The sequence below is a fragment of the Chiloscyllium punctatum genome, chromosome 6 (genome assembly GCF_047496795.1).
Source record: "Chiloscyllium punctatum isolate Juve2018m chromosome 6, sChiPun1.3, whole genome shotgun sequence".
NCBI classification, from domain to species: Eukaryota; Metazoa; Chordata; class Chondrichthyes; order Orectolobiformes; family Hemiscylliidae; genus Chiloscyllium; species Chiloscyllium punctatum.
The window spans coordinates 35,035,206-35,049,622 of record NC_092744.1 but is presented as its reverse complement, the minus strand read 5'-3'; the positions used below and the strand labels follow the sequence as shown (position 1 = coordinate 35,049,622).

The following is a 14,417-nucleotide window of genomic DNA, read 5'->3' as shown; positions in this document are numbered from 1 at the left end:
TCCCCACTCTCTTCTCCCAGTCCCTTTCATCCTGTCCACCCTCCCTTCACCTCCTACCAAGCTTCCAGCCATATATTCTCCCACACACCCCTCCCTAACTCACCATACCCCACCCCAACATTCAATTCCCCACTCACTATTCCACAATGCTCCTATCTTTATAGTACAAGTTCTAAAGGTCCCTGATTTTTATTTAATGTTCTCCACATTAGAGGAAGTAAACAGTGTAATTTTGAGGTAAGTCAAGGTAAGGCAACTCAGCCAGGTAGGAAGTCAGGGTCACCTCCAAGTGTGATGCATGTATATGTAGCTGCAGCTACTATAAATCTGCATTTTGGATTTGAGGCTGTGGCTGGAATTCACTGTGGATTGAAATCTACATGGATAGCATAGGCAGCAAGTGTGACTAACAGAGTGAAAGCACCAGGCAGGCAATGTAAAAATCCACTAGTGACATCCTTCGTGAACAGAATTTGTTTAGGATATGCTAGAGAAAATGGTTTCTCGGGAATACAGTGACAGCTGTGTTTACAGCACCAGGAATATTGTCAGGGTTAAGGAAGTGCCTGAACAGTTGCAGGACATTCTTGTGGGGGAGAGAGTTGTGGTCAAGGTTAGTACCAATGACAAATAAAAAATGAGATGGGCTTCTGCAAATAAAATGCAAAATACAGGGCGCTAGGAAGAAGCACTCCCCCTCCCACAAACCCCACTCCTCTCCAGTTCCCTCTAACCTTCTTATCCCATACCGATCCCCCAGCTTGTTCCCCTTAACCATCGCTCCAGTTCACACTACCCATTTGTTACATTGTACTTTGCTCAAAAACTGCATGAATCCATACAAGACTCTTGTTAACTCACTTTTTAAGATTAGAATCAGTCTAATTATGGCACAGACAGGGAACACAGGGGGCTAACACCTTCAACATCTTAACATATTGTCTGGCTAACACCAACTGTTACATTAACCTGAGAATGTAACTTTTTTAAAAAAAATTGTGATTTACATATGAAAGTGAAACTATCATGGTCATTCTAACAGATGAGAGACTCAACAAACAATCAAGGTATTCTTCAATGTAAAATTTCAGTTACATCACCCTGTAAACTTTTGCTATAAAATTGTGTCCTACAATAGTGTGCTCCACAACCACCTGATGAAGGAGCGTCGCTCCCAAAGCTAGTGCTTCCAATTAAACCTGTTGGACTATAACCTGGTGTTGTGTGATTTTTAACTTCGTACACCCCAGTCCAACACCGGTATCTCCAAATCGTTCGTCCTCCCTCCACTTTCGGTTGAATGCCACCATCTGCAGACCTCTGACCTGATCCTCCTCTCCTCTCCCCAACCCACGTCGCGCGCTCTCACCTCACCGTGCCGCTGCTAACGGACCGGCCGCTCGCGCACCGAGCTGACGAGGTGGTCGCCATCACGTGCCGCGTCCCCGGATGTCCCGGGCTCCGCCTCTCAGGTGAGCGCGCAGCTGCAGTTCGAGCGGCTGCTGAAGGGGAGTGTCCCCCGAGTGAGTAGAGCATTCTCGAGCTGGCCCGCCCGGTGTCAACACCATGAACAACAAGTTCGATGCGTGAGTCATTGGTTTCCCTTTCTCCATCTCCCACACAAACATTTCTTCTGAATCTTATCTCGGTATCAGCGGCCTGTCCCGGGACGTGTATTCATCTTTCCCCCCCCCCCAAGACCTTTTAAATTGCCGCCTGCAGGGCCGCATTCGTGTTCGGGCTGTGGGACCACCTTCTGTGTGGCTCAGTGATTCCGATGTCTAACCGTAGCGAGGAGGCTCTTGTAAAACAACCAACCCTGAAATATCAGATGCTTCCATTAGTCTCTTTTACACCGAAATCAATATATTAACATCTTCAACATTTTAAAATTAGCATTGTTTTTCTCGGTTATGTTTTGTCAATAGGTTTGGCATAATTTAAAAGGACATTGTGTTTTTAAGGGTTAATGTTGCCGAAGATCTGGGTACCCTATAAATGCTTCAAAGCAAGACGCAGTAACGTCCATAGCGGCTTTTTGCTTCTAGTACATAGATCACTACATTTCATGAACAAATCCGGTGAATAATCCAAAAGGGTAATAGAATATTACCATTATACTAATATCTAGTTGACTAGGAAACAAGGTGGTAGAAGCCATTTTTCAACCATCTGGTATGAACTGCTGTGCTCTTCCAGCACCACTAATCCAAAATCTGGTTTCCAGCATCTGCAGTCATTGTTTTTACCTACCTGGTAATACATGCCGAGGAGCTTGAGTAGTTCCCTGTATTGGATTGGACATGGAGCAAGTGCAACGTAGATTTACTGGGATTACATAAAATCAAAACGCTGCGGACGCTGGAAATCTGAAACAAGCACCCCGAATGTTGGAGAAACTCGGCAGGTCTGGCAGCATCTGTGGGGAAAGAAACAATTAACGTCTCCAGTCGCATGACTACTTCAGAGTCCAAACATGGACTTCGGGAGGGATTAAACAAGTTACAGTTGTAGCTGCTGGAATTTAAAATGTTGAATAGTCATTGAATTGAAGTTAACAGATATTAAAGGGAGTGCAGAGGGAAGTATTTTACTGAGAGACTGGAGTTAAGAGTTAGACTTAGTCTAAAATTTTAAGCTAGGTCTTTCATGAATGATATTAGGGAACCCTTTGACATTTAAAAGACGGTAAAAGTTTGGAATAAATAACCGTAAATAACAATTGAAGTTAGCTAAATTAAGTTTAAAACTGAGTTGATTGGTTTTTATTAAACATTCCAAATCACTAGAAGCAGGTTATTACATTGCTGTACATGGGAATTTGCTGTGTGGAAATTAGGTCACATTTCTTACATTACAAAAGTGACTACCCTTCAGAAATACTTAATTCACTGTAAAGCATTTTGAAATTGAGTGAATGGAGAACTGGAGATGAAATTTACTGCAGAATAGTGCGAAGTGATTTGTTTTGATTGAAATCCTGCGGGAAGGCAGTATAAAATGAAGGGTGCAAGAGTAGGGAGACTTGAGTGTATACTATATATGCATAAATCTGTCACGGTGTCAACGTGCAGCACTCAAACCTTTGTCAATGAAGGCATAGAGTATAAAAGCAAATAAGTGTTTGATCTTGTATGAAGCATTGATTGGATCTCAACTGATGTATTATGTCCAGGTCTGAATACCAGACTGTAGGGAGGAAGTGAAAGTATTAGAGTGCAGAAAAGATTCATGAGAATGAAATTTAGTTGCATACATAGATTGAAAAAGTTGAGACTGAGAGGTTGAAATGTGATTCAAAGTTTGGGAGAAGATCTGTAGCTCGGGTGCTCATTGTTGTGGTTCTGTTCGCCGAGCTGGGAATTTGTGTTGCAGACATTTCAGCCCCTGTCTAGGTGACATCCTCAGTGCTTGGGAGCCTCCTGTGAAGTGCTTCTGTGATGTTTCCTCCGACATTTATAGTGATTTGTACCTGCCGCTTCCGGTTGTCAGTTCCAGCTGTCCACTGCAATGGCTGGTATATTGGGTCCAGGTCGATGTGCTTATTGATTGGATGAGTGCCATGCCTCTAGGAATTCCCTGGCTGTTCTCTGTTTGGCTTGTCCTATAATAGTAGTGTTGTCCCAGTCGAACTCATGTCACCTGAGTGTATGGCTACTAAGGGCGGCTGGTCATGTCATTTCGTGGCTAGTTGGTGTTCATGGATGCTGACCGTTAGCTGTCTTCCTGTTTGTCCTATGTAGTGTTTTGTGCAGTCCTTGCATGGGAATTTGTACACTACATTGGTTTTGTTCATGCTGGGTATCGGGTCCTTCATCCTGGTGAGTTGTCTGACAGTGGCTGTTGGTTTGTGTGTTGTTATGAGTCCTAGTGGTCGTAGTAGTCTGGCTGTCAGTTCAGAAATGTTTTCGATGTATGGTAGTGGGTTGTGGCATGTCCTCATTCTGTTGTCTTTCCCTTAGGCATCTGTTGATGAAATTGCGGGGGTTTCCGTTTTTGGCGAATACATTGTATAGGTGTTCTTCTTCCTCCTTTTGCAGTTCTGATGTACTGCAGTGTGTCGTGGCCCTTTTGAACAGTGTCTTGATGCAACTTCTTTTGTGTGTGTTGGGGTGGTTGCTTTCGTAGTTTAGGACTTGGTCTGTGTGTGTGGCTTTCCTGTATACCTTTGTGGTGAAATCTCCATTCGGTGTTCTCTGTACCATCACATCTAGGAATGGGAGTTGGTTGTCCTTTTCTTCCTCTCTAGTGAATCGGATTCCTGTGAGTGTGGCGTTGATGATCTGGTGTGTGTTCTCTATTTCTGTGTTTTTAATGATTACACAGGTATCATCTACATATCTGATCCAGAGTTTGGGTTGAATTTGTGGTAAGACTGTTTGTTCTAACCTTTGCATTACCGCTTCTGCTATGAGTCCAGAGATGGGTGAGCCCATGGGTATGCCATTGATTTGTTCATATATTTGGTTGTTGAATGTGAAGTGTGTTGTGAGGCACAGGTCCAGTAGTTTGAGTATGCAGTCTTTGTTGATAGGTTCCCAGTCTTGTAGTCTGTTCTGTATGTCCAGCGGGTTGGCTATTGTTTCTCTGGCTAGGGTTTTGTCAATAGAGGTGAACAGGGAATTCCTAGAGGCATGACACTCATCCACAGATTCAATCAATATGCACGTCGACCTGGACCCAATATACCGGCCACTATAGCGGACAGCTGGAACTGACAACCGGAAGCGGCAGGTACAAATCACTATAAATGCCGGAGGAAGCATCACAGAATCGCTTCACAGGAGGCTCCCAAGCACTGAGGATGTCACCTAGACAGGGGCTGAAATGTCTGCAACACAAATTCCCAGCTCGGCGAACAGAACCACAACAATGAAATGAGATTGTTGGAAGCAGACAGAATCATGATGAATCTGGACAGAGTAGATAGGCAAAGCTATTCCCATAGGTAAAAGGATTGAGAAACCGTGCAAATTTAAAGCACTGGCTGCACAATGTTTTTCCTGTAAGGACTATTTAGGATCTGGAATGCATGCTTGAGATTATGGTGGAACTAGGACCAATCAAGGTGTTCAAGAGTGAATTTACTTTTACAGAGAATATGTTCCCATTCATAAAATGATAAAGAATGACCAGGCACAGGTTTCAAATGATTTGCAAAATAAGTAAATGTGATGTGAGAAGAAACTTGCTTACTTAGCAAGGGATTTTTTCTGGAATGCACTGCATGTACTGAGTCAGGATCAACTGGTGCACTTGAGGACAGTAGGTGTTTATCTAAATGGAAATAACATGCAGAATTATGGTGTGGTGGCTGGCGAATGGCACCAAATCATGATGCTCACCTGAAGAGTCAGTACAGGTATAAAGGATCTGTGTCATATCAATTCTATGATTCTATAATCCAAACCTACAATCTTCTTAACCTTTGTTGCTTAATAAAGAGTCTTGCATTCTGTAGTTTTTCCTCACAGAAAAAAACTTGTCTTATTCATCTATTACATAATCTTGACATCTTTCTTTAACTTTAGGGTGACCAAGTCATGATACCACATTTTGACTGTAAATTAGCATAATTTTATATAAATTTACTATTACGTCTTTGATTTTGTACACTAACTGATTCATAAAACCTAGGACCCATTTGCACTGGTGCTGAAGACACTAGTAGGACAAGAAAAAAAGGTTTTGTGAAAAACTCTAAACAGTTAGGAGCTAAGTTAAAGAACAGCATATCTAAGCTAATAATTTCTGGATTACTATCTGAGCCACAGACAAATTAGCATAAACCAAATAAAGTCAAGGAGTTAAGTGCATGGCTTAAAGATTGGTGAGGGTAGAATGGCTTTCAGTTCATGAAGGTGCTGGTAATGGGGAGAAGGGAACCGTTCTGATGGGATGGGCTTCACTGGAACTATGTTGGGACCCAGTGTCCTGGCAAATTGAATAGCAAGGACTGCAGAGAGGTCTTTAAGCTAACTAAGGTTTGAGAGATGCAAAGTGTAGTTTTACAAAACAAAAGGATATGATGGCATAACAGGTCAGTTATTTGGATAGCAATATTCAGCGTGGGACAGGAAACTACAGAGTATACATTGTAAAGAAGCAGTAAATAAGGTCAGAAGGGGAAAACGTTTTTTAAAAGAGCAACATTAATGACTGCTGATTGTGCGTAGTAATTGAAATAATTAGATTAATTGACCACACAAGTACATGTTAATAGGTATGATATTCTAGGCATTATGGATACAGTTTTGCATGAAGCTAAACATTCAGCGATACATGATCTTTCAAAAGGACAGGCAGGAAGGAAAGGGTGGAGGATAGCATTGTTAATACAAGGGGATGGAATAAGTACGATAGTAAGAAATGATCTTGAATTGGAAGATGTAATACTCATATGAGTGGACATTAGAAAAGAAGACCCTTATAGGAGTAGTCTATATGCTCCCTTATAGCAGCAATGTAGTGGGACAGAAAATCAATCAGGAGATAAGGAGAGCATTTAACAAAGGCAGTATGTTAATCATGGATGACTAGTCAGATTGGCAGATGAAGCAATGAGTCAGAATTCATAGAGTGTACAAAGGACAATTTCCTGGAACAACATGATGTAGATCCAACGAGGGATGAGGATACTTTGAGTCTGGTAATGTGTAATAAGGCAGGTTTAATAAGTTGTCTCAGAGTAAAAGATTCCCTTGGGAACAGTTACCATAACATGGTAGAATTTAGTATTCTGTTTGAGAGGGAGGAACTTGGTTTGGAAACAATTATGCTAAAATTAAATAAGGATAATTATAAAGGGATGATGTCAGACATATCTGGAGTCGATTGGGAAAAGAGTTTCATGGCAAAGACAGTTGAGGAACAATGGGAGACATTTAAGAAATGGTTGACTCACATCAAAGACAAATTCCAGTGAAGAGAAAGGATTCTAGGAAGTGGATAAGCGGGCCATAATTAACCAGGGAAATTAAGGATAGCATTAGATTGAAAGAAAAGAAAACATAAGATATAGCAAAGATTAGTGGTAAACCAGAGGATTGGGAAGGTAAAAAATAGGAAAAAGTAAACTTTATGTAAACTTGCTAGTATTATCAAAACAGACAACAAGAACTTCTTTAAATATATAAAAAGAAAAACAGAAGCCAAAGAGAACATAGGCCCCTTAAAGCATGAGGCTGGCGGCGGGAAAAAAGGGAAATAAGTAAATTTGAATAAATGCTTTTCATCAGTCTTCGCAGTAGAAGACACTAAAAGCATTCCAAAATTACTAAATTCCTAACTTCCTAAAATTACTATAAAGTTACTAAATATTAGTATCAAAAAGCTTCACATGGTCAGGAAGGAGAGATCAAATCTAGAGTAAGACATAGCGTGATTGAGTGTATAATTTGGAGGCAACATGCGAATATAGTGCAGAAAGAAAGAATTGTGTTTTTACTTGTGTTTTTTTTGGATCATAGTTTGTAAGATTTTTTTTAACAGGATAAATTGAAGCCCAGAATCGGGCACCCAGCACAAAAGCATGATATCGCAGGTAAATTCTAAGTTAATTGGTTGGTGATAGCTACTCATTTGACTATTATTATAGGTTAGTTTCAAATTGAAGGTAAATAGGTGAAATATTTACTGGCTACAAAGTATGAATTAAAGGACAAGTATGATTTTTCAAAAAATATTCAGGAACTAAGTAATTAAAATAGAGATGCTGGGCCAGATAATGTATTATAACTACATAATATAATAAAGCAGAGTCAGTATGGCTTCATGATAGGAAAATTATGCCTGACAAATTTACTAAAATTCTTTAAGGAAGTAACAAGCAGGAGAGCTTTAAGAAAAGTGGTACATTTGGATTTTCAGAAGGCATTTGATAAGATAACCACACATTAGGCGACTTAATAAGAGAAAAACTCATAGTGTTGGAGCTACTACATCCTCATGGATAGAGATTTGGCTAACTAATAGAAGACAGAGTGGGGGTAAGAGGGGGCATTTTCAGGCGAGCAATCTGTAACTAATAGTGTGCCATATGGATCAGTTCTGTGTCTGCATTTATTAACAATATATTGACTTGGACATAGAAATTGAATAAACATACAACAGCCAAGTACGGGATGACACACAAAGTAGGTGAGAAGGTACATAGTGAGAATGACACAGAATCTGTAGAGGGATATAGACATAAGTTGGCTGATGGAATACAATCAATTATTTTTCCCAGTGTGGGGAAATGTGAGGTTATGCACTTTGGCAGAAAGAATAGAGGGAGTGTCTATTAATTTTATGGAGAAAAATTGCATGAATCTATGAAATAGAATGATTTGGGAGCCTTCATCCATGAATCATAAAAAGCTCACACTGAAATTTTGCAGGCAATAGGGAAGGCAAATGGAATGTTGGCTGTAGAAATAAATGGAGAAAGTGAGGACTGCAGGTGCTGGAGATCAGAGCTTCCTGAAGAAGGGCTCAGGCCCGAAACTTCGATTCTCCTGCCCGTTGGATGCTGCCTGACCTGCTTTTCAGCTCAGTATTGAAATAAATGGAAAGGAATATAAAAGTGTAAAACTAAATGGAACTTTTCAAAACACTAATGAGACCATACTTAGAATACTATGAACAGTTTTAGGCCCCTTATCTGAAGAAAGATGTACTGACATTGGAAGCAGTCCAGAGAAGATTCTCTTCAATACTACTGAACTCCCAAAACTTCTGAATTTATTTAATTATATTAATTGCCTTACAATTTGCCATTTGAAAGTCAATGAATATAGCATCCAAGTTGATCCCTTTATAAATATATTCTAATCTTATAAGAATTTTGAGTCTGTATTCTATATTTAACTGACACTCAGCTATCTACTTAAACAACAAGAATAGAATGGATATTTATTAAATTGGGAACCAATACGAGACCAAGGCTCAGGAGTGTGCAGTAACAGCAGGACACGGTAAAGAAGCTACCTGATGAAGGAGCAGCTGCCGGAAAGCTAGTACTTCCAAATAAACCTGTTGGATTATAATCTGGTGTTGTGTGATTTTTAACTTTGTCCACTCCAGTCCAACACCGGCACCTCCATATTGTGGGGTAGTCATTCTAATCATAAATAGCATATTCCAAACTTGCCTTGACCATTGGGTATTATAAAATTATGGTTTGAACAGTAGAAGGAGCAATTAACTTAGAACAGTCCCTGTGAAATTTTAATTGCTGTGGCTTTGGTTGCATTATTTATTGAAGAAAATATGTGGAATTGTTTTGTCAGGTAGACTGGTTAATGTTGTATTTGCTCTCACTGCTTGCAGCATTATATGCCAGACAATTTTGTAAGCAAAAATAAGTATGCAACATATTGGTACAGTTGTTACTGATTTTGTAGAGTTGAAATAGATCGTTATGCTGTTGCTAAATAACACTCTTAACCCATACTGGACAATTGTAACAAACTGTTTCTTCATTTTGTAGTTTAAAAGATGATGACAGTGGTGATCAAGATCAAAATGAGGATACCCACACACAGAAAGAGAATGAGAAGGAAAAGACAGACAAGGAGAAGACCCCAAACAGTACCAAACGAAAGGTAAGAACATCGAGGCACACACTGAAGTAGGATGAACAGCCACACAAAATGAAGACAGACCACTGGACCCGAAATGTTGACTTTGCTTTCTCCCCATAGATGCTACCAAATCTGCTAAATTTCCACAGCAGTTTCTATTTTTGTTTCAGATTTTCAGCATCCATTCTTTGTTTTTGTTTGTTTAGCTATACAAAATGTGTTGTTGAAGGAACAGCCAGCTCACAGTCAGACTCTGCTGAATAAAAGGACAAAATATTGACAGCTGATCTGTGGTGGGTTCATACAGAGAGTTTTACTTGCCTAATTACTGTGGAGTAATTCTTAAAGTTTGAATGGGATAATTGTTGGATGGTGAATTATGATCAACCAAATATGGCCTGTAATATGCTACAGAGCAGGAGGGAAGCAATTGGATCAAGAGCTTGACACCACCTAGGACAAAGCAGCCCGTTTGATTGGCACCACATCCGTAAGCATCCACTCCCTCCACCACTGACGTTCAGTAGTAGAAGTGTATATTCGCCATGATGCATTGTAGCAATTCACCAAAGATCCTCAGATAGCACCTTCCTAACCTATGATCACTTCAATCTAGAAGGACAAGTGTAGCAGATACATTGGGATATCATCCTGACTTGGAAATGTATTGCCATTCCTTCACTGTCACTGGGTCAAGCCCTCGAATTCCCTCCGTAAAGGATTTGTGGTTCTACCCACAGCAGGTGGACTGCAAAGGTTCAAAAAGGCAGTTCACCACCACCATCTCAAGGGCAACTAGGGGCATCCCACAAATGAATTAAAAAATTGAATCTTATTCTTGCATTGGGAGTACTGTTATAAAAAATAATTTCTATTCTTCTATTTATGTTCGAAATTAATTGTTGGAATGTTAGTTACAATGCAGTGTTTAATTTAGAATATAAATATAAGGATGAAAAGCTGTGCAAATAAGAATGTGGTCATGACTAGTCTGATACTCATTTATTAGATCCTTTTTTCTCTCAAGTTTTAATAACAAAGTAGATGAATGTTTCCCTGTGCATTTATGCTACTACTACTGAAGGAACTTCACATTTATATTCAGGTTTGTGTAATGTTATTTTGGGAGTGTTATTAAAGATGTCCTTGATGTGAAGCATAATTACACGTAATGTGAAACCAGTTTAAAAAGTAATGAAGCAATCTGGTAAATTCAAAATTTCCAAAACTTACTATGCTTGTTTTATTTTAAGTCTAGAATTGAAAAAAATAATACTTAACTTCCAGGCAGCTGAGCTCTGGGATTTGCTGACTACAAATTACACTCTAGCTTCCAAAATGCAAACTGCCAAAATACAACTTGTAAAGACCATAACTGAAATGAAAAAATAGGCGTGTTTTAAAACCGAAAGAATATGAAGTTATTGCTGGACTTCTGAAAACAATTCCTGAAGCTCATTGTGTGTGGTGTTTGCACAGCTACTTTGTTCAAGCAGTGGGGGAAACTGTACACAGCATGAAACTGGGATTGGTGGAGAGACAGTGGAGATTGAGAAGGATATTGATGTGCAGAGTAAGCTTTGGCTGATTAAATGTAACTGGTTTGTGAAATTGTGACCTGATATGGATGCTAGAGATTGTCAGCCTGATGATAGCTCTCTGGTTCACAGCCAACTGCACAGCTTATGGGTGTGAACAATATAGTGAGAAGCCTTTGGACTGCTGGAAGGACGGGTGCTGAGTGTGTGACTTTTTGCAGTAAAAATACCTGAAGCCTAAATAGAGTTTTGATTCCCACCAATTTACTGTACGTTATTGCCTTTAAGCAGTATCTAAAGTTTGTAGTTAGTGTACCAGTTGTCTTGTATCTCTTGTGAAGAAGAGAAAAGAGATTAAAGAACAAAAAGTCCTGGCAAGCAAAAGGATCATTTCAGCAAACCCTGTGGATTGATGCTATTGAACAATGATTTCCAGTCTTATAATTGGAAGTGCAAGTTTTCGGAGTGCTGCTCCTTCATCAGGTAGCTAGTTTCCAAATAAACCTGTTGGACTATAGCCTGGTATTGTGTTATTTTTAACTCTGTCCACCCCAATCCAGCACCGGCACCATCACATCAGGATTTCGTCTTTTATTTACCTCCGCCCATGAAACCCAAGTTTGTTTTTGTTTGTCTGTGTCTGACTGTATATATGTGTAAAGGTTTTAAAGTTGGAGGGAGTGATGTTAGAGTTGTAACTAGTAGAGCAATATGTTGATTGTTCATAGCTGTTTATTTGTGATTAAAATTCACTTATTGGTAATAAACTGTTCTTATTAAGTACAGGAGCCTAGTCAGTAGGTTCTGTTAACTTGATTCCAACAGGCATGTGAATTGTGGTCTTTGCATGCTTTGATTAGATTATTAATTTGTTTGGCAACCCCAGAGTATTGGGGCTTGAAAATCTCTGCACTTTCCAAAGGGCATCATAACAAAGTAAGTTAATTTAAAGTGTTAGAAGGTACCAACAGTGTATGAGTAAACAAGGAAGAAACCTTTTTTTAAATGATATCATTTAAACAAAAGTATTCGTTAACAAATTTCAGAAAAAAGAAAGAACTACTAATCTACAATGTGATATAAACTACACTCCTTTAAAACCCAAATACACACACTCATTCACAAATAAGACAGACAAAAAAACAAGCATAATATTTGGCAAATATTACGGGTGGAAAAAGTGGACAGGAGAAAGGATTTCTGTCGATCAAAAGTCCAGATGACGATGTTGAGCTAAGTTGTCTCTCACAGTTCTTTTGATTTTATTAATGATGACATGGTGTGTGTAGAGTGATGGATGTTCTTCATTTTGATAGTTGATCAGGTCGACCTTCGTTTTGTATGAGAAGTCTTTCTTTTGAGTTACTTGGGTTTTTTTTTTGTCTTCTCCTCTCACAGAGAAGGGAGAGAAATGATTTTTGTTGCTGGCTTTGGGTGTTCTGGCTGCACTGCCTTCAAGTTTTTAACAAATTGCAGCTCAAACAAGTTGAGGGCTGTCACCAGGCAATTTTTCCTTAACTCAAAGATTCCTGATGCTGCTTTATCTCAATAATCTATCAAACCCATTGCTTCAGAAGCAACATAGTCTCGTATAGCTGCAAATGTACCACACAACTTAGATTTTTGTTTCAAATTGCAAAACACTCTATTCATATTTCAGCTATATAGTTCAATTTATAGTCCAAAAAGAGAAAATATGCAGTCCCTTATATTGACTAGAAATATGACCAGCTAAGAAAAAGAGTGTGACTCTTTACCTCCATTTTGAATACATTTGCTGCACTTTCATTTTAATATGTTATTCATTGCAGGCAGTGGTCCCTGGTCCAGGAGAACACCCACTACAGTACAACTATACATTCTGGTATTCCAGACGTACACCAGGGCGACCAACCAGCTCTCAGAGTTATGAACAGAATGTTAAACAGATTGGAACATTTGCATCTGTAAGCACTTTTTATTTTGCTATTTATGCTATTACAATAGGAAGTATTTTGCTGCTGAGTTTTCTTTACACTTATTTTGTTCACAAAGAAATTTAGGATAATTTGTGGAAGAAAAACACATCATTAGAAAGATAAAAACAGTTGTAAATACTAAGTAAATAAAGAACTGGTGGAGGCTTAAAGCCAATTGTTTCATTGGATTTGCCAAATTCTTTCTAGGCAGTGTTGCCTAGAAAGTTAACATTTTTCTGTGATGGGAATGTAAGCTGCACCTTTATTTCAATTTGTTTACATGTTTCTAGCTCTGACATTTCGTAATATTTTCATCAATATAAATTTTAATTTCAGTGGACTGATTGTCTTTATTGAACATTTCCTAAATAACTTGAATTGACATAGCACAATAAAAAGATAATGAATCTTTTGCCTTTGTAATTCTAGTTATCAGTTACTCATTCCTAATCTATTACTATTTTAAAACAACATCATCCATTTCTTAGATGGAAAGTTCCAAGTCAGTTTGGAAGAAACCAAGGAGATATTTTGCTCTTCTAATATGCTCTCAAAATAAAACCGATAAATAGGTTATGACATCATCTATGGAGACTAACAATTAATGGTTCAGGTCTGTAACCTTATCATAAGCTTTGAGCAAGGGGTGGATGAAACAAGCCTAAAAGGAAGGTCTGTGATCTGGCGAAAGTCAGGAATTCCTCAGCCATTCCCTTGCACTGTCAAAGGGAATGTTGATGAGTAAGAAAAGAAACAAAAGTTGTGCCTCTGACAGGTTTATTGCTTGACTGAAACAGATGAAATTAGCAAAGGAAAGCAATCAAAATGGAACACCAAAATTGTCAGAAGTTTGTAGGCCTCATGTTCACTCTGGAAAGCTGGAAAGTGCTTAATTTAAAGATGAAGTGCTTTTCCTCAACCTTGTGTTGGGCCTTTCTTGAACAGTGCAATTGGCCAAACAAACAAATATTAGCAAGAGATAATTAAAATGACAGGCAAGTGGAAGTTCAGTCATGCTTGTCGAGTGAACTTTGGTGCTCCTGAAAGTAATTGCCAAATCTGCATTTAATCTATCCAATAAAGAGAATTTTGAATAGCAAATGCAGAATGCAAGCTTCTAATAAGTTACATGTAGAACATGGAAGGAAAGTTTTGGATCTCTGATATCAGGCTGATGGTATGTAGTGTGGGGAAAATGAACTGATCCACTATCACTGTCACAATTATAATGTGTGTGATTATAGTGAATGCTAATTTGTCTTTAAAATGAACAAGGAATCATGCAAAAAGTCACATAACTGTATATGTAAATTTCAGCTTGTGTTGGGACCAGACAGTAGTTGTCTCAAGAAGAA

At 38.9% G+C, this 14,417-nt stretch overlaps 1 protein-coding gene across 1 annotated transcript in view; it reads left to right on the top strand.

The window, feature by feature from the left end:
* The first annotated feature begins 1,459 nt into the window (after nucleotides 1-1,459).
* The window catches only part of eif4e2 (eukaryotic translation initiation factor 4E family member 2), a 38,151-nt gene continuing 25,193 nt past the window's right edge, over nucleotides 1,460-14,417 (top strand). The window contains exons 1-3 of the mRNA XM_072572417.1: nucleotides 1,460-1,586; nucleotides 9,473-9,587; nucleotides 12,916-13,050. Coding sequence (XP_072428518.1) covers nucleotides 1,567-1,586; nucleotides 9,473-9,587; nucleotides 12,916-13,050 — 270 coding nt within the window. The 5' untranslated portion in view covers nucleotides 1,460-1,566. The remainder of the gene's footprint in view (nucleotides 1,587-9,472; nucleotides 9,588-12,915; nucleotides 13,051-14,417) is intronic.